At 43.3% G+C, this 20,055-nt stretch overlaps 1 protein-coding gene across 1 annotated transcript in view; it reads left to right on the top strand.

Moving 5' to 3' along the window:
• Positions 1-2,670: 2,670 nt before the first annotated feature.
• MYO1E (myosin IE) overlaps positions 2,671-20,055 on the top strand; it is a 214,186-nt gene continuing 196,801 nt past the window's right edge. The window contains exon 1 of the mRNA XM_052646372.1: positions 2,671-3,000. Within this exon, the coding sequence (XP_052502332.1) occupies positions 2,998-3,000 (3 nt within the window). The 5' untranslated portion in view covers positions 2,671-2,997. The remainder of the gene's footprint in view (positions 3,001-20,055) is intronic.

Raw genomic sequence — 20,055 nt, forward strand, 5'->3', positions numbered from 1 at the left:
GATACTACATGCTGCTGCTGCTTCAGCTAAGTCGCTTCAGTCGTGTCCGACTCTGTACGACCCCATAGACGGCAGCTGTCCGACTCTGTACGACCCCATAGACGGCAGCCCACTAGGCTCCTCTGTCCCTGGGATTCTCCAGGCAAGAACACTGGAGTGGGTTGCCATTTCCTTCTCCAATGCATGAAAGTGAAAAGTCAAAGTGAAGTCGTTCAGTTGATCAGGCTTCTCCATCCATGGGATTTTCCAGGCAAGAGTACTGGAGTGGGTTGCCATTGCCTTCTCTGAGATACTACATAACTTCCAGCCAAAACATAATACAGAAGCAATATTGTAACAAATTCAATAAGGACTTTAAAAATGGTCTACATAAAAAGACACTTAAATGCTAATACAACTGAAAAACAGTTTCAAGGTAGTTTTAGATAAATCCAAGACTGATAAGCTGGTGATAGATTCCTAATAAGTTCAAATTTCCCTTTTGGTAACCTCTGTTCATTAGTGTTTTTTTTGCCGCCCCACTTGGGGATCTTAGTTCCTGGACTAGGGATTGAACCTGGCCCTGCAATGAAAGCACTGAGTCCTAACCACTGGACTGCCAGGGAATTCCCTATTCATTAGGTCTTTTTTTTTTAAGGCTTTTAGAATGACTATTTAAATATTATATGCAAACAACACATAAAGAGTAATACATGGATTGGTTGTATGAAAAGAAGGACTATTCATAGAAAACAAAAAATTAAATTTAACAAATATTCAAGTTGAAGTGAAATAGTTCATGTTTGGAATAAAGGCTTTAGTGTTCTTTTTCTCTTTGAATTACTATACCCTGTTCATTAGTTTTTAAGATACTTGCTCATATTTTGAAGCTGACATGCCCCTGAGACATGGATTTACCTGAGAATAATGAATCACATCCGAATATACTTAGCCTATGATCACGCCTGTACGGACCTAATGAGTGCTCAACAGATGCCTCGCGGGTTTCCTGTCCAGTCTGTGCTACGGAATGCTTTCAGATCAATTATCTAACCTATAGCTTCAAATATGGTACTTCCTTGTACAAAACTACTTTTACTTCTTCTTATAGTTGTACCTTTCCTGTAATTATTTATTGTTTTAAAATTTATCTTTTGTCTCCCTCCCTTTAAAATTGCGAGCTTGATGAAGTCAGAGACCACTATATTCATAGTGGCCATGATTAGGTCATTCAATTACATCTATTTGCCTTCCTGTGTAGATGAGGACAAGAATTTGGTCAACATGATCTTTCAATTTTTAAGACAGAGATATAATTCACATACTATAAGGTTCACCCTTTTAAAATGCACAATTCAGTGGTTTGTATTGTAGTATATTCACAAAGTTGTGCAACCATCACTACCATCTCCAGAATATTTTCACCAATAAGGAAACACACAACTATTAGCAATTATTCCCACACACGACTGAGCGACTTTCACTTCATTTCACCTCTCTCCCCAGTCCCTGGAAATCAATGTTATCGATTTCTGCCTCTGTGGATTTTCTAATTTCATATAAATGGAATCATATAATATGGCGTCTTTTTTCCTGGATTCTTTCACTTAATATTTTCAAGGTTCATGTTGTAGCAGCACGTTGTTAGTACTTCCTTTTTAACAGCTGGATAATATTCTATTCTGTGGATATACTACATTTTGTTTACCCATTCCAGACAAGAGGATTTTTAACATCCCTTCCGACTCAAGGATCCTTTATTCAAGTGAAGGGTTACCCCCAAAGTTCATAAAACAAATCACAGTGAATCATTATGCTTGGTAGTTTTTCTGTGCCCCGAAGTTTTCAAATCTTACCTACCATAGATCCAGAGAGCACTATCTTGTTATGACCCAGCATGTTTACTTCTGAACCCTGAAAACATCAGCTGCTCTAATTTATTTCAGGATTCTGCTTTCCCCCCACCCCAATCGTCTCCTCACTGCCCACCTGATTCTTGATTGTAACTCAAATTGTCATCAGCAGATCTGTGCTGACTGAGATTGGGTGGGCGTTCTTCCCACGCCTCTCTACCCTGTCCTTGGGCTTAGTGCATGTGCAATTTCTTCGCCATCAAAAACGCCCCTTCCTCTCCTCCCCCTTAAAAAGCCTTCCTTTGTTTTCCAAGGAAATTCAGGTGAAAGAAAGGGTGGGGGAAACGATATTTTTGACTTTCCTCACAATCCAGACGTTGGAAAGAAAAAGGATTTCCTTTGGGCTGCTGCCATGACTCTGATCTTTTATGCTGATAAAATATTTCCTTCTTCTTAAAAAAAAAAAAAAGCTATGGGAAAAACATACACTTCAGCTACACTTACTCTAACTTTGGCGTTAAAAAAAAAGTTTTCCAGTTTACTTCTCTTTCACAGAGTGGTTTTCTTCTTACCAGTTCAGGGATTGCAAGAGGGAGCGAGCCAGGTCAGCAGCGCTTTTTGGAGGCTGGCGTGGAGGAGGACTACAGGATCCAGAGGGCTTTGGAAACTCCAACAGCTACAAGCTTGTTGGCTACTACGGTTTCCCTGAGGAGTGACGCTGTGAAAACAAACCCTGATTGGTCAGGCCAGAGCTGAATTCTCCATTTATGGACAGATTGCCCTGCCCGAGTCGAGGCTCAGCCAGAGGAGTACGGAGTAAGTGGCCGAAGAAAGAGGAGCAAGGCAGGGCAGCTCGTGGGACGCGCGGAGAGCATTGCACTCACCTAGGCGGGGCGGCGAGCGCTGGGTCTGGGTGGACCCTGGTCCTCCGCAGTATGCGCCCCGCCTGCTAAGCAGCCTCCTGCTCGCCTTCACCTACCGCCGCCGATCCCGCCTGGATGGAGTTCCCCCAGGGTTCCCATTGGTTCTTGTGAGTCCTTGGGTTGTCGAGAGCCTGTTTTTGGCGAAGGGAACCAACTTTTGAAGTTCGCCCAGGAGACTGCGTTCCAGCCCCAGCTCCCCGGCAGCCGGACACGCCAGAAGCGCGATCGCGGCGCGAGTCACCATGGTGAGTTGGCCGCGCGGCGTCCCGGGACGCCGGAGCCGGGGATGGGGCGGGAAGCCCGGGCGCGGGGCGCCCACCTTGGGCGCGCTGCCGAGGCCGGGAGAGGAGAAGGTGGACGCCGGAGCCGGCACGTCGCGAGTCCTGATTTCCTGCCGCTTTTCCTCCACCCGGGCTCGGGGAGAGGGAGTGGGGGGCCAAGGAAAACTTTTTTTCAAGTCGCCTTCGGCGTCGCCAAACTTTTCGAGGCCGGTTGGCTATGGCTGCCAGCTGTCGGAAGCCGGGGAGATCCGCGTTCAGGGGCACGGCTCCCCGGGAGCGGATGGGCATCGCTTTCTCCCGGCTGGGAAGGTAGGAGCGGCCGCCCGCAGCACCGGCGCCACGGACCCCGCTTCTCCCCGGCCGCCCGGCAGCGCCGCAGTTGTCCCGCTGGCATCCGCGCGCCGGCGGGGGCGACGCGGCCGCACAAAGGCAGCCGGGCGCCAGGTAGGGCGAGCACCTGGCGGTGGGCAGGCGGCTGCGGGCGAGGGTGCCCCGGGCAGCTGAGAGCCGCGCCGGCCGGGAGGGTCTTTGCACCAAAAAGCCGAGTAAACACCACCCTCCCTTTTCTCCAAGGACGAGGTGGCTGGCACTTTTCGGGTGTTCAGCAGACGGTTCGCCGGGGAGGAAGTCGAGTTTTTTGTTCTTTTTCCTTCGGTACTTGGGAAATTGATGGAAGTGGCTGGCTCTTTTTCTGACTCGTTTCTGACTTTTCCTCTACCCCACAATGTCCCGCCTCGACTACCCCGCCCCCCATAACCTTAGCCACAGCCCTTGGGGTTTGGCGTGGTGTGTACTTTTCTTTCCAAAGCACAAAAGCAAGGGCTCTATTTTGAAGAGATTGGCAGTCCATCAGCGGAGGGGAGGGGGGAAGTTTTACCCCAAGGCTTCATAGTTTCCACACTTGCTTCTTTTCAACTAATCTGACTTAGGACTCCGCTGGTCCTCTTCTGGTTTTTTTTTTTTTTTTTTTTTTTAAGTGACTGTGAAAGTGGAGCTAAGTAAAAATCCCGTGCAGCACTAATTTAAAAATCTCTATCCTGCAGGAGCTGGGGGAAATTAGCAAAGGCACATAGAAACTTACAACTAAAAGGAGCACTTGATCCAGTGCTGTGTTTATTCAAAAGAATGATTAAAAACAAACACACAAAAATCTTTAAAGGGGCACCCTTGACCAAAGCTTTTTGTTTTGTTTTGTTTTCACTTAGTCCAAAGTTATGTCACCCTTGCTTCTACCTAAGAGGGTACTTTAATCTGTAAATAAAAATTCCCTTTCAGTTTTAGGGTTTAAGAAGTCAGCCCACTCCACATTATTTTTGGAACCTTTATAGAGAACCATTTACTTAAACTGTGTATTAGGGTGGAGATACCTAAATTGGGCCACAGCCTAATTGGCTACTTAAATTTAAGTATTTTAGAATTGCTATAATTATTTTCCATGGTTAAATATTTCCAAAAAAAAAAAAGAAAAATCAATGTGTTTTATGTCAAGAGCTTGAAGAATCTTACAGAATTTAAATAGTTGAGTGGTACCTTGAGAAAATTAACTTTACCTTGTTGACTCATTTTTCATGCTGTAGAGGCTAAAAAGTACTGTGTGTGTGTGTTTAGTCACTCAACCGTGTCCCACTCTTTGTGACCCCATGGACCGTAGCCGGCTTGCCAGGCTCCTATGTCCGTGGAATTCTCCAGGCAGGAATACTGGAGTGAGCAGCCAGCCATTCCCTTCTTGAGGGCATCTTCCGGACCCAGGGACCGAACCTGCATTGCAGCTGGATTCTTTACTGTCTGAGTCACCTACTGTGGGATGCCTTTTCTAGGGACCTTGGAGACTCGTCACTCAATTCAGTCCATTGCTGTTGAAGTAGATGGATGGTGAAGTGGATGCAGAAGAAACATGCTCTAAGGAAGAGTTGTTTCCAGCGTGTGTAGGGTGTCAGTCGAAAAGGATGGGGTCTGACTTACCTGTTGATGCGTTCCCTGCCAACAGCGCAGATGGCAGTACTGTAGGGTGCCAGGAGACTATCAGTGCATCAGATACGGTTGCTGAGGCCACGATACCCTGACGGAAAAGTTGAAGCAGCTGGCTGTCCTGAAATAGGAGCTGTGCCATCAGTCACGCCATCTACTGGATCTAGAATAATTTGGCAAAAATGAAATGAATCATTTCTTCACTGGTTTGCAAAATTAAGTCTGTGCACTAGATTTGTGAAGTTGCCTTAGAACAGAGCATAGGCAGCTTCAATAGTGAGAAACTTTAGTTATTATGTTTACTATTTATGTAAGACCCCCTTCCAGCTAAATGAGGCATTGATTTGTGTTTCACATCTGTCTGCCCAGCTGCATCCCTCAGCTGCTTAGAACAGGAAGAGAAGACATTGCCTCCAGTGGGTGTGGCTCAGTGTTAGGGAGAGTATAATTGACCAGGAGCTTGGCACCTGTACTGTGGATTTTCTCCCTCTCTCCCTCTCTCTCAGATATCTTAGGAAATCTGGTAGCACATTAGGAAGGCTCTCCACCTGTACCCAAGACTCACTCAGTTGTGATTCACAGGGAGAGTGCCATTCTCTGACTCATGAACAAAGTATACAGCTTACAGTTTGCCTCATATCTTCCTCCTGGACTTTGGGCCACTTTTCTCCATCTTTGGAGAACCAAGAACAGTACCAGGCAATAGCAAATTTGTTTCTTTTTTTTCTTAGGTGACTTGAATGGGGAAAAAGAAGAAAAACACCAAAAAAAATCTCTGCATGTCTCTCTAATTTTGTATATACATTGGTTAAGAGGGCACAACAGTCTCCTTTGACTTTAATCAAAATACCCATCTAAGATTTCCTTTACAGAATCTGGCTTTATCATCAGCCACAAAGGAAGTTCTGCTTCTGTGGCCATGACAAGTTTGGACTGTCTAATGAACTAGACCCATGTGTGTGCCTCTGCTGTGTACTTCAGAGCTAGAAGCTATGATTCATAAGGCGTTTGTGACTTAGATATACTGACATATTTAAGTACATCTGAATTGGCCATCACCTCTCAATATGTTCAGGATACGGTCCCTTCTCTTTGCTTGCATATTACTTGTGAATAAATTGCAGACGTTATACATAAAAATACATAGAAATAGACTTATGAACCTTGAAATCTGATGAAGCTGACTACAAATTAGGTAAGTTACTTTGAGTGAAGGCATGGCATGTTTGACATTTAGAAAGCCTGGAATCCATTCTAAACATATTTTCTGGGAAGGTAACCTACTCCATTCCCACTGATTAGTTTATCAGATTTCTTGTAGCCTCCCAGCCAAAGCAATACAACACACACACACACACACACAAAAAACCCAGAAAGGAATGGAATGACGCCCAGAAAAAAAAAAATTTTTTTTTTTGGCTGCACCATGCATCTTGTAGGATCTTAGTTCCCTGGCCAGGGATTGAACCAGCATCCCATGCAGTGGAAGTGTAGAGTCTTAACCACTGGATCACCAGGAAAGTCCCCAGAAAAGTTTTGATGGAGGCAGAGGGTTAGGGCAAGAGTGGATGCAGGACATTGTCTACAGGCTTCTGTGGGTGGGCCTGCCTAGTAGGAAATATTTGGCTGCCCAAGGGGCCGTGGATGGAGGGGATGGAGAAGTGGAGGAAGCAGGCTGTTGCAGAAGCTGAAAGACACTTCCTCCTCGGTTTTGCTGGGGATTTCAGCTTTGTCAGTGGACGCAAACTCAGATGTCTGCAGGGGCCAGGATACGGTTTTTGATGGGGTGAGACTGGCCTCTGGAGAGTAAATATAGAATGTATGCCCATTGGAAGAGGTATCATTACTTGATCCTAGGCTGTGGTTACATTGACCACATCACCAAATTGTCTGCTTTTTCAAGAGAAGCTGAAAACCCAGATTTTTATGCCAAATCTGCCAGTTTTTAAAAGTGTGCTGATGGTTGCTGAGAGGCCAAACAGGTCAGCTGTCTGTAGCCACTCTGTTGTAAATCTCAAAGCGGTGTTCTTACAAACCGCCATGCTTCCTTTCATTCACTTACCAGTGGGAATGTCTAAACTTTAGCCACATTCCCAATAAAGGCATTAGATTTTTACTGACACATCCGCACCTTCCCACTCCATTTCCCTTAAGAGAAGGAGTTTCCTGATATTTTCAGCCTGTGGACTTTCTAAGCTATCAGGCAGGGGCAATCTGCATTCAGCTGCTACCATTTGGAGCTAGCTAAAAACACCTGTGTAGAGCTATGAGTGGTGAGGCTGTAAGTTGTCTTAACACTTCAAATCCCTTCTCCGATGGAAAGGCACTACCTTCTCCATACTGTGTGATGGACCTCTTTTATCACTTCTTTCCCTGTTGTATCTCATGAATTCAAGGTCTGTTTCAGGGATTCTCCTTGAGTGTGTGTGTGCATGCTCAGTCCTGTTTGACTCTGCGACCTTATGAACCGTAGCCTGCCAGGCTCCTCTGTCCATGGGATTCTCCAGGCAAGAATACTGGAGTGGGTTACCACTTCCTCCTTCAGGGAATCTTCCTGAGCCAGGGATGGAACCCACATCTCCTGGTTTAGCAGGTGGACTGTTTACCACTGAGCCACCTGGGAAGCCCGGGTTTCTCCTTGAGGCTAGATAATGAGCATTTTTGTAAATATAACTTGGAATACAACCTTTTGCCCTTGACTTAATTTCACAAGCTCATGAGAGATGAAATTAAAGAGTACCTTGAATTTCCTGATGAGGAGAGGACCAATTCTCATTACTTGGTAAGAACTTAAGAAAGCTCTTTTCATCAGCTTCAAAAAGCAGAAATATTTTGAAACCTCTATACAAATGCAGAGCTTCATTGTGAACTTCATTAGGGGTCGTATAGAAATTATGTACAGTTGTAATTTTCCAAGTTCAACTCATCTACTATTTTTTTTAACAAAGATGCTGCAACTTGTGTTTGCATCAGTATGTAATTAAAATGAGTTTCTCCATGGTCAGGTTTTAATATTTTACTTTTTTTTAACATGCTGGGACTTAGTATTTACAGAACAAATAGAGGGTTAAAGGTTAAATGCCAAAGGTATTAAAAATAAACAGCTTGGCCTTGTAAGCACATTCTGTAATAATGGTAAGCAAATTTTGTGTTTTTAATTTCAACTTCAGAATTTGTTTTGGCAGAGATGAAAGATTTGGGGGCATCTTAGTGAAGTATTTTTGTACATATCTTTATGACAGCCTTACTTCAGAGAAGTAGAACTATGAGCGGGTTCTACTTATACAGATTGTCCCTAAAAATAGGGACATGGGCTTAGACACTATGCATCTGGGTAAAGTCAGTCTTCCTTTCTGAGTTGCCACCGTGGGAACATTGTTTAAGGCATTTCCAAATGGTCATTTAAGAAAATTTTTTTACTTTCTTTAAGACCTAAGCTGTAGTGTCCAACCTGATCACCTGCCTTGGTCCCTCTTAGCTGTTGCCAGAAATTACATTCTGCCTCAAAGGGCGAATAAACTGATCCTGGAGATATGCAGTAGTAGGTGACGTAGCCTCTGCGGCCCTGAAAGGAGGTGGTTCTTCCTCCTCAGTACTGTAAGAACTGTTCCAAAGGAGGCCACACTGTCTTGGGTGTTTGAGTTCTGACGTGTTTGTTAAAAATGCATCCATTGTAGAAAGGAAAACACATTTTACATTGAAGAAAGCCCAGAAGAGAGTTGGAAGAGTCCATCCTAAACCCTTTTGCTTGGCTTTACAGAAAGATCTAGAGGGGTTAAACAGCTTCAAAAATCTCAGAGGTTTTGGCTGATCTGGTGCCAGAATCCAGGTTTTCAGATCCCAGCCTAATAAGACTTTCTCCACCAAACCACTGTGGTGGGTTAGAGTCTAGGCATGACTAGGTAATTTTCTTTCTGGGACTCTTCAAAAAAGCCGGCTTGGAGATGGAAGATTGCTCTTTATTTTTGATTTATTACTGTATCAACTTTAAGAGATTATTAAAAAATTAATTTAGAGTAATTCTCCATCATGTCAGTACCCCAAAGATAATGATTTTCATGTCTTTGGGTTTCTTTCCAAACTATCCAAAGGCACATCATTTTTATGTTGTTGTAATTGTGGGGCAAATACACAATTTGTGTTCTGTATTTTCCCATTTGTTTTATACTATAAATTCTTTTCCTTGGTAAGCATCTTGGTCGTTTTTGGTGGTGGCTTGAGAATCCCACATAGCCTGATTGCCCAACTTGAGTCCTGACTCCAGAGACCTGTCTTCCAGATGCCCTGCTGACTGTTCCTCCCTGCCCTCATTAGAACTGCGCTGGTCAGTGCTGGGTGGCTCAGCCTCCCCACCTGCTTTAAACCTAACCTGCTTTATAGTTCTCTTTGGTTTTAAAGTCTGAAGCCAGGCTGGGCTGGCTTGGTGTACACTCCATACTTAGTGCTCTTGACCTGAGGTGGGTACCATTTGTGTTCCCCTGAGATTTTGATGCTGGCACTTAAATGTGCGACAGCAGTGGGTGCTCAGGCCTGTGACTCCTGCTTGGCAGCTATGAGTTCCTCTTCAGAGAACCCAAGTGGTTGGAGACAAGGAGCTCTGAAACCCAAAGTAGAGAAGACCAGTATTTGCATACATGCTTGATAGGTAGGAATCCTTATCAAATACATTGGTAACCCTAGGAAATCAAAGATGAGTTAAGCTTGGCCTCTGCTTCTGAGATACTCATAGACCAGTGGATAACAAAGGGTGCTCTTTTTATTTTCTTTTTTTAAAATATTATTTATTTGGCTGTGCTGGGTCTTATTTGGGGCATGCAGGATCTAGTCCCCTGACCAAGGATTGAACCCTGGCCTGCTGCATTGGGACCTCGGGGTCTTTGCCACTGGACCACCAGAGAAGTCACACAAAAGACTTTCCTATAGGTGATTTCATCTCATTCTTACACCAGTGATGGTTTTTGTTGCCATTTGACAGTAAGAAAACCAAACTGTGGTGAGGGAAAGGGAATTGTTTAGGACCATTCCATTTACATGTAATGAGCCAGATCTGCTAACTTTATGTTCTTTCAAAAGCACTTGAATATATTGTCTCTGAATTTGAAATTTCTGGGTCCAGATATCTGTGTAACACTTCATTATTTTACATACTCCCGAGGAAAATCAAGGTTGATTTAAAATCCATTTTTAAGTCTGAGCTGCTTAATGTCCTTTTTTGTGGATGTTTGCATGTCACCGTGTTTGAGGACTAGATGATACCACACTGGGATCAAGCATAACAGTAAAAGAAAGTCATACTGGAAAGCTGTCTGATCTCAATGAAAAAGTAGAAAATAAGGGAAATAAGCAACTATATTCCGAACTGAAAAAAAAATTTTTTTTAAAGAAAAGAATGGAAACAAGATAACTGCAAGAAATTTAGCCCTGGAATCCTTACGTACATGACAAACCAAAAAACAGGATAGCATATTATTAGTTTTAGTAATTTAATTGGTGTGACCAATATTTGATGTCGACGGTTATTTAGCACAATATTACTTGGTAATAGAATGATTTGGACAGTATTGTCTGAATGTAAAATTTTCAACAACAGAAAAATTAGGATTATTTTTAGTGTCTCAATTAGATAGGGACCTTTGCTACACGAAATTTTGGATTTGAATGAAGAAGTATCTATTAAGCTACTTTGAGTATGATAAAGATAGCACCTCCAAGACTTGGGAGTGCTCTGATGCAGAAATATGTCTGCCAAATTATGGCAGTTCTCCTTTCTCCCATCGGATTGTCAGAGATTCTTAACATTTGGGGTGTCCTGAGGCCCTCTGAAACTATGTTGGAAACTACTGACATGTTTGCTGACAGTGTTTATACTGACAAGAGCAGTAACAACAAAAACCCAACCGAACAAAAAGACAGGAGCAATAAGTGTCCGTTAGTAGAGAAATGCACACATGCTGTGACTTATTAATAATAAGGAATCAATATGGACAGATATCACAGGGTAGTAAGTAGTGAAGAAGCAAATTGTAGAAAGATACGTGTAAAGTCATTTAAGAAAAATTTCAGAACACAAAACAAGGCTATCTATGTTTGAGGATATATATTCATATATATGTATATATTTATGTGTATATTCTTTTAAAAATATAAATTGGACTAGAAAGATATCAAATTCAAGCTGCTGAAGAGGGGAAGGAGGAAGGAAGAGGAGGAAGGAAGAGAACTGAGGTGAGCAGACTAACATTATTAGAAATGTTTTATTTGCTTTATTAAAATATAAAGCAAATGTAGAAAATAGTATTAATTCTGGACTGTATGTGCATAAATACTTTCTTTATTCCTCATAGTGTTAAACATCTTTTTACAATTAAGAAGAAGAAAACCTACATAAACAGAATTCTTCATTTAATTTTAGGAGGTTCATACACCTCCAAAGCCCGTACAGTATCATTCCTAGAGTCTTAGCAAACTTTGTCTTGAGGTAAGTATTAGGGAGTAGGCAATTTGGGGTCTATGTCAGGTTGTTTTAATGACAGCTGACATACAGTCAAATCAATAGTAAGTCCCACTGAGTTATGTAAAATTCACTAGGAATTTTGTCCCAGGATGTTCAGCTTTTCTTGAAGTGAAGTCGCTCAGTCGTGTCCGACTCTGCGACCCCATGGACTGTAGCCTACCAGGCTCCTCTGTCCATGGGATTTTCCAGGCAATAGTACTGGAGTGGATTGCCATTTCCTTCTCCAGGGGATCTTCCTGACCCAGGGATCGAACCCTGGTCTTCCGCATTGTTGACAGATACTTTACCGTTTGAGCCACCAGGGGAGACTTTTTTTAAGCATCTCTTTTTCACCTTTTCAACTTACTGTGTCTGCTAAGTTTTAATATAATTAACCACCCCAAACTTCATGGTTGAAGTAGTAAAGGTTTATTATTTTTCATGATTTTGTGCATCAACTGGGGAGTTCTGGGCTAGATCGGCTCATCAGCTCCCTGTGGTCAGTTGGTGGCTTGACGGGGGATGGAGCAGCTGGGAGGGCCTCACTCAAATGTCAGGTAACTGGCCCGGATTCGGCTGGGGCAGTGGAGATGTCTTGGCCACCTGTCTCTTTCACAATGGGCTAGTCCAGGCTTGTTGACATAGCAGTGGTCATAAGGTTTCCAAGAGCAGCAAGAAAGTGAGTCACAGTGCACAGACATTTTTTAACCCCGGCCTGCATCATGGTTGACACTGTCTCATTGGCCAGAGCAAGTCACATGGCTGCCCTCAGGGTTAGTGTGGCTGAGGACTGCCCCGGGGCTCAGATACTGTTCCCACCTTGCACTTTTTCTTTTAACTTGTCTCAGGTGAATACATTGAGGCAGGAATAGATTCAGTGCAAATCCAGTTTTCCCTGCTGATCTGCTGAACTCTTGTGTATGACAGAAGCCCCCATTGCTCCTGATGCATCCACTGCTACTTTCCCAGAGCTGTGGTTGTTGTTTAGTCGTTAAGTTGTGTCTGACTCTTTGCGACCCTGTGGGCTGTAGCCCACCAGGCTCCTCTGGCCATGGGATTTCCTAGGCAGGAATACTGGAGTGGGTTGCCATTTCCTTCTCCAGGGAATCTTCCTGACCCAGGGATCAAACCCTCATCTCCTGCATTGGCAGGCAGTCTTTACTGCTGAGCCACCAGGGAAGCCCTGTTCTCCCCAAGTACAAGGAATCCGAACTTGTATTATGGAGCCTCAGTATGATTCTTTTAAAGTTTATTTTTGGCAGTGCTGAGTCTTCGTTGCTGCGTGGGCTTTCTCTAGTTGTGGCGAGCAGGGGCCACTCTAGTTTTGGTGCATGGGTTTCTCATTGGGGTGGCTTCTCTTATATTGTGGAACACAGGCTATACTAGGCATGTGGGCTTCAGTAACTGCAGCACCTGGGCTCAGTAGTTGCAGCTCCCAGGCTCTAGAGTGTGAGCTCAGTAGTTGTGTCTTACAGGCTTTAATTGCCCACGAGGCATGTGGGATCTTCCCAGACCAGGAATAGAACCTGTGTCCCCTGCCTTGGCAGGTGGATTCTTAGCCACTGTACCACTGCGGAAGTCCCTCAATATGATTTTTAAATTGATATTTCTTTTTTGAAAAAAAACAAAAGCAGAAACTAACAACAAGAAGAAAAATAAAAAATGATTTTTTTCTGTTAAAGGGAGCTTTGTGAAAAATAAACATTTCATGATTAAGGCCAAACTTGGAGAGCAGTGCATCATGCCAAACCAGACTGGACTGGATGGCCTGTTGGAAATAGGAAATAATAGTGGACCGATACTGTTTGGAACAGGTGGGGACAGTGCTGTTCACTGCCTAATTCTGCCTTTTTGGCCAGCCCTTCATTGTCCCTGTGGAGAAAGACATTCTTCACACACAAAAGTACTTTTTTGTCTTGGATGAAAGTCATGTCTTCTGGATTATATGATGGTTCCCAGAATAACCCATGTTGGTGTCACTTCCTTATTCTGTGTGCCACAGACTGTGCTATCTGGATGCCTCAACAACCTGTGAATTGAGTAGGATTAACTTAACTTTGTGCACAGATTTCAATGACAAAAAAATCCATTAACCTGTGACACTTTCACTTTGATTTTTCTCTTCTCGTTTTAAATGGAAAAATTTTAACTACACAAATGGGGAGAAAATTCATTGCCTAACTTGTTTTCTCTACTTTGTTAATGTGATGTATCACATTGATTGCTCCGCAGATGTCGAACCATCCTTGCATCCCTAGAATAAATCCCACTTGATCATGGTGTATGAACTTTTCATGTATTATTATTCTTTTTTTTTTTCTTCTTCTTCATTTTTTTTTTCCCCCTCATAGCTTGCAGGATTTTAGTTTCCCAGGGATTGAACCCAGGTCCTGACAGTGAAAGCGCCAAGTCCTAACCACTGGACTGCCAGGGAATTCTCTTTTCCTATGTTACTGAATTCAGTTTTTTAGTATTTTGTTGAGGATTTATTAGCATAATGCTGGCCTTATCAAATGAGTTTGGAAGTGTTCCTTCCTCTTCTATTTTTGAGAAGAATTTGAGAAGGATTGGTATTCATTCTTCTTTAAATATTTGGTAAAATTACCAGTAAAGCCATCTGGTTTTGGAAATTCTTTTGTTAGGTTTGGGATTACTGATTTAATCTCATTAGTAATTGATCTGTTCAGATTTTCTATTTCTTCATGATCCAATCTTGGTAGGTTGTATGTTTATAGGTTTCTTCTAGGTGTCTTGATTTTTTTGGACATAATTATTCCAATCTTCTTAACTGTCTCTATCACTGCTAAGTCACTTCAGTCGTGTCCAACTCTGTGCGACCCCATAGACGGCAGCCCACCAGGCTCCCCCGTCCCTGGGATTCTCCAGGCAAGAACACTGGAGTGGGTTGCCATTTCCTTCTCCAGTGCATGAAAGTGAAAAGTGAAAGTGAAGTTGCTCAGTCATGTCCGACTCTTCGCGACCCCATGGACTGCAGCCCACTAGGCTCCTCCGTCCATGGGATTTTCCAGGCGAGAGTACTGGAGTGGGGTGTCATTGCCTTCTCCAATCTCTATCACACTGGCATTTAAATAAAGGAAAACTCAGCTCTCAGCTCTCGGTACTATCTTCTCTTTGGGTTGGAAGAAGGGGTGTATTTCGTAACCAAAGTAAGTAGCTTTCTTTTCACTCTTTTGGGCTTTGTTTTACAGAATAATGTAGACATCTCTACTCACTGGGTGGACTCCTTAAAACTTGGCCTCATTGTGTCCACAAGAATATCTGGCGCTGATATCTCAGCATTCATAGTGTTGGTGTGCAGGGCATGGGTGGCCTCCCATGCTACAATCCTAGCTCTACTCAGGCACTACCTAAATTTAGATAGGATTTGCAGGGTCAATTCATGCTTATTTGTCTCTTCATTTCTTCTGATCTGTACCTGTATCATGGTGCTGGCTATGCAAATAATAATTGTTTCTTTCCATAATTAGATACCTTTTAACATAGAATATCGAGATGAGAGTTGTCTCAGAAGGAGCTGAAGGAGAAGGGAGGAGGGGGTCTAGGAAATTGTACACTGAAGTTTGTGTCTGTATTGATGTCTGCATTTCTTTTCCTGGGAAGAAGAATTCTTAAGTCCCTATAGTGGTCCATGGCCCACCCAAATGACTCTCTAAGGTCCGGAGAATTTAAGTAGCCTGATCAAGTTCACCTGGCAAGTTAATAGAAGAGGTGGCCTTAGAGTCCAAGTCTCTTGTCTAGGATCTTGCTCCTAAACCTGCTTTTACTGGAAATGTTTGAAAAGCTAATGTAATAATGCTTTACACAGAAAGAAAGTTGAAAGTACTGAGTTAAATAACTTTGTAAGATTCCCAGAGATACTTTCCCAATTTACTGAGATTAAACCAACATAAGTTACCATGAAACAATGGTCGGTATTATTTGTTGGCAACTAATTTGATTTTTCAGAATAGTTGTAAAGCGTAAAAATAGTTACAGCGTTAGTCTTTTATTAGATTTTTTATATTCCCTTGTGATCACGAAGAGAAATATGTCCAGTACAGATCTCAAATATAAATCAAGGGCATAATGGTTTGACATTTATGTAAACACTCAAATGCTTATTGTTTCCCGGATGAGGATCCATTATTATTATAAAATTAATATTAACTAATTGAGGACATATAAGAAGGAAATTGCTGGACTCTAATAACTGGACTCTGGAGCAGAGTTCCGTGCTCTGTTTCTGTTCTGTAGGACTAGCAGTTGGGGTGTAAGAAAAAAATTGGAGTTGGGGTAGCCTCTTCCTTCTAGCTTTCTCTTCTCTGCCCCCAAGCCCTAACCACATTCTCCATCTATCTTGCATCCTGAGAGGAGGAGGGTTGCAAAGAGCAGAAAATGTAAGCAAGTGAAAACTGTATAAATGAGCACACATTATTGAGGCTGCCAAAAGAAGGGGAGCACCCTCCTCCCATCTTGGAACCCTCTTTCTCCTCCTCCTCCAAGGAGAAAAAGGGTCTAGCACTCAGCAGCCAGGGGGAAATGAGCATCATCTGCCCTAGAGACAATAAGGCACTGTCCTCTTGGGGCTATGACTGTGAGTCTTCAGTTTTTGCAGTGGTTCTGTTTATGACCATTGGCAAAGGTGTGTTTTATATAGGCTGAGATACCCTGTGTCCAAGGTAAGAGAAACGCAAGAAAGACGGTAGGTGTTGTGAGAGGGCATCAGAGGGCAGACACACTGAAACCATACTCACAGAAATCTATAGTCAATCTAATCACACTAGGACCACAGCCTTGTCTAACTCAATGAAACTAAGCCATGCCCTGTGGGGCCACCCAAGATGGGCGGGTCATGGTGGAGAGGTCTGACAGAATGTGGTCCCCTGGAGAAGGGAATGGCAAACCACTTCAGTATTCTTGCCTTGAGAACCCCATGAACAGTATGAAAAGGCAAAATGATAGGATACTGAAAGAGGAACTCCCCAGGTCGCTAGGTGCCCAATGTGCTACTGGAGATCAGTGGAGAAGTAACTCCAGAAAGAATGAAGGGATGGAACCAAAGCAAAAACAATACCCAGTTGTGCAAAGCTGAAACTCCAGTACTTTGGCCACCTCATGCGAAGTGTTGACTCATTGGAAAAGACTCTGATGCTGGGAGGGATTGGGGGCAGGAGGAGAAGGGGACAACAGAGGATGAGATGGCTGGATGGCATCACTGACTCGATGGACATGAGTTTGTGTGAACTCCGGGAGTTGGTGATGGACAGAGAGACCTGGCGTGCTGCGATTCATGGGGTCGCAAAGAGTCGGACGTGACTGAGCGACTGAACTGAACTGAACTGAAGATGTAATGAATTGCAAAATTCTACCACCTGCCGAGTCCTGTGCATTCCACCTGTGCAATGTGGCTCTAACCTGCCCCTTTTGCCATGTCTCTCACTGAGGTCTCCTGGCCAGATTCTACTACTTGCTGTGCCCCTTGCAGGCTTGGATAATCTCACCTTTCTCCAGCAAATGTTTAGCAGCCATCAGTTCCTTCCCCTTCCCCAACCCGATGGTTTAAATCTCTTTGGAAGTCAGCTCCACTTCCACCTTCTTGAGTCTCCTAGTTGGAAGATATCTTCAAAACCCCAGAACTGTTGATCTGCAAAGATCTCCTGACTGTTTATGGACATTTAATCTTCCCTTCTGAACAGCCACTTGTCTGGTAGAGTTGTTTCTTCTTCATCTTTGTGTTCCACCTCCATTTTGGGACTTGTGATACTCAGTGCTTCCCTCATAACTCAGTCAGTAAATAATCTGCCTGCAATGCAGGAGACCCAGGTTTGATTCCTGGGTTGCGAAGATCCCCTGGAGAAGGAATCGCAGCTCACTCCAGTATTCTTGCCTGGAGAATCCCATGGACAGAGGAGCCTGGCTGGCTACTGTCTATGGGGTCGCAAGAATCAGACACAACTGAGCACGTTAGCGCACATGCACACATACTTGGTGTATACAGTACTATTTTAAAATGTAGTATTGGAGGAGAAATGCTTGCACTTCCTTCTGCTGTGAGTTACACATTTGTTCAAACTGCTCCCTCGGCTTTTATGTTGAGGGACAAAAGTAGAGTGCAGAACTGCCAATACAGTGAAGCACTCTTAAAATGCACACCAGTGAACTGTAGCTCTTAGCCATTCAGCTAATGGAATGAAACAGGGGAGGAAGGGATCCATGAAAGAGCTGTGCAATTCAAATGTCACTGGAGCTTTGATTTTAGTGTGAATACTGTAGTTGTCTGATGTAGGTGTCACTCCTCACTTCATTCAGCATGCCCTTTGGAAGATGGAATAGTGAGGACAGAAAGGGGAAGAAGCAGAGAGATGCTTCAAAGGGCACCTGAAAGGAGAGCCACTCATTCACCAAAAGCTGGGGAGTCAGTCTGCTCATCATCGTGGCTTTCTTCACTCACCAGCCAGCTATAATGTTGAAAACAGGGCAGACAGCCTTCCCCCTGCAGCCCTTTCAGTCTGTGAAAATAGTTCTCCCAGAAAGCTACATCTATTGTGTAGGTTACCAGTGATTTTCCTAAGTGTAGATGTTTGAGAAATAGGGAGAGATAGTAGATGGGAGAAGGAATTGAAGGAGTTGAAACAGGGTTTTGAAGCAGACAATAGGCTTTTTTTTTTCTTCTTTAAATTGCAGGTGGTTTTGGAGGACGGGGTGAATGAAGATATTTGAAATTCATAGGGCCTCCAAATTCAGACTGTAAATTCAGACTGTCCTCATGAAATCTTTGTACTGGAACTCATCAACCAACAAAATGGACAGATAGGCACCTTTTGAACTTTGTGGAGTATAAGTTTTCCTTGTTCAATCAGCTCCAGGTGGATGGGTGAGGTATTCTAAGCCTTCCAGAGTATAGAAGGGACCTCCAAGATGAGGCAGGAGAGAACGGGAGAAGTCTGGTAACTTACAGAGCCTGGAAACATATGTATTGTGATCACCAGTTAGAACACTTGGAGTGAGGAGATTGGGGTGGCTTGCAGACCAGGAACTCCATGGATGAGACAGGCAAGATAAGTTGGGGCCCTTCTACCAATGGGAGATTTTTTGAGTGATATTATTTCAATAAATACACTTAAACAGTTATTGTTCTGTCTCATTGGCCTGTAAACTCCCCGAGGGGCCGCTGTGTCACGCTTATTTTTTATATTTTCACTACCACTCTTGACATCTGGCAGGTAGTAGCATTGGATAATTTGTTGCATAGAACCAAACTTCCTACTAGGCCAAAATGGTACAGAGGTTGAATGGTTGTAGGGATGCAGGCGCCATTGAATTGATGAGTGATTTAAAGTAGGTGATTAACTCATTGCAAACTGGAAATGTTTCCAAGGTAAAAATAGCCAGCCCCCTCACATAAAACCAGTAGGGCTTCCTTTTGTGTTTTCTTTTACTAGAACAGGATAGTAACAAGTTGAGCTTGGTTTCTGTAGAAACCAGAGACTGGGAGCTGGGTGGGCTTCTACACCCGACCCTCACTCCTTTTATTCCAGCCTTCAGCTGGGATCAGAAGAGGCGGGGTGATTGCCTAAGGCCACACAGCCAGTCCCAACTTGTCTCCTTAAGGGCTGGTGCAACTCTGCAGCCACAAATGGGGACAAAATTCACCAGTCCCCTTTCTAAGGAAAAGTTCCCATCTCCAAACAGAAACTTATAATATCAGGTGTGACTGGTGACCTCTGTTTAGGGCTTTTCTTCACTGTTGCAGGAGAGTGGTTAGGCAGGTTTTGGTGATATAAAGGATCACTGCCAGATTAACATACGGTAAGAAGGTTTTTCTTGTTGAGCTATGTAAAATTTCTTGAGAAAGTTTTTATCTATCCTGGTTGAAAGAGGAGTATTTAATTCCTTTGTTTATTGGTAGTCAAACTAACCACCACTCACCTTGCCCAAGTGGAATCAGGCTTTGCTCTTCTCCGAAGGCCGGGTTGTCTCCTACGAGACATGCTAATAGCTTAATTGTTTTGTTTATTTTGCTCCTTACAAATTCCAGTAGCTTCATTTGCATTGAGAGTTAGAACTTTTCAGTGCCCTGGCATTTCCTTGGGGTTTAAATGGCTCTAAATGTTTGCTCTTAACGTTTTTTTGAAAGGTTGGTCACCCTAAGTGATAGGTGTGGCTTTCTCTATGAGTTTTTCTGGGTATAGGGTGGGGAAAGTGAGAAAAAGGGAGAGAATTAAAAAAAAAGTTACACACTATATATGTACAACAAACTGTAGATTATTTTGGAGCCAGATATTTCTGTAATTATGTTCACTTGGCTCACGTACTTTGGTTTTTGGGGTTAAACGATGAATGCATGCCAGGGAATGTTGATATTTATCCTGGCAAAACTAAGCATTTATAGAGCTGTGGTTTGCTTTTCAAAATGTAGAAATGTAGAGAAGCTTTGCTTCTTCACCTGAGACAAAGAATTCCAAGTGTAAAACTGTTCTGGCTCATGTAGTAAATACATTTTTCTAAGTTTGTCACACAGCTGTATAATGTATTTCAGGAGTCATTGTCAATGCAGG

This window comes from Budorcas taxicolor, chromosome 10 (assembly GCF_023091745.1).
Source record: "Budorcas taxicolor isolate Tak-1 chromosome 10, Takin1.1, whole genome shotgun sequence".
In the NCBI taxonomy this organism is placed as follows: domain Eukaryota; kingdom Metazoa; phylum Chordata; class Mammalia; order Artiodactyla; family Bovidae; genus Budorcas; species Budorcas taxicolor.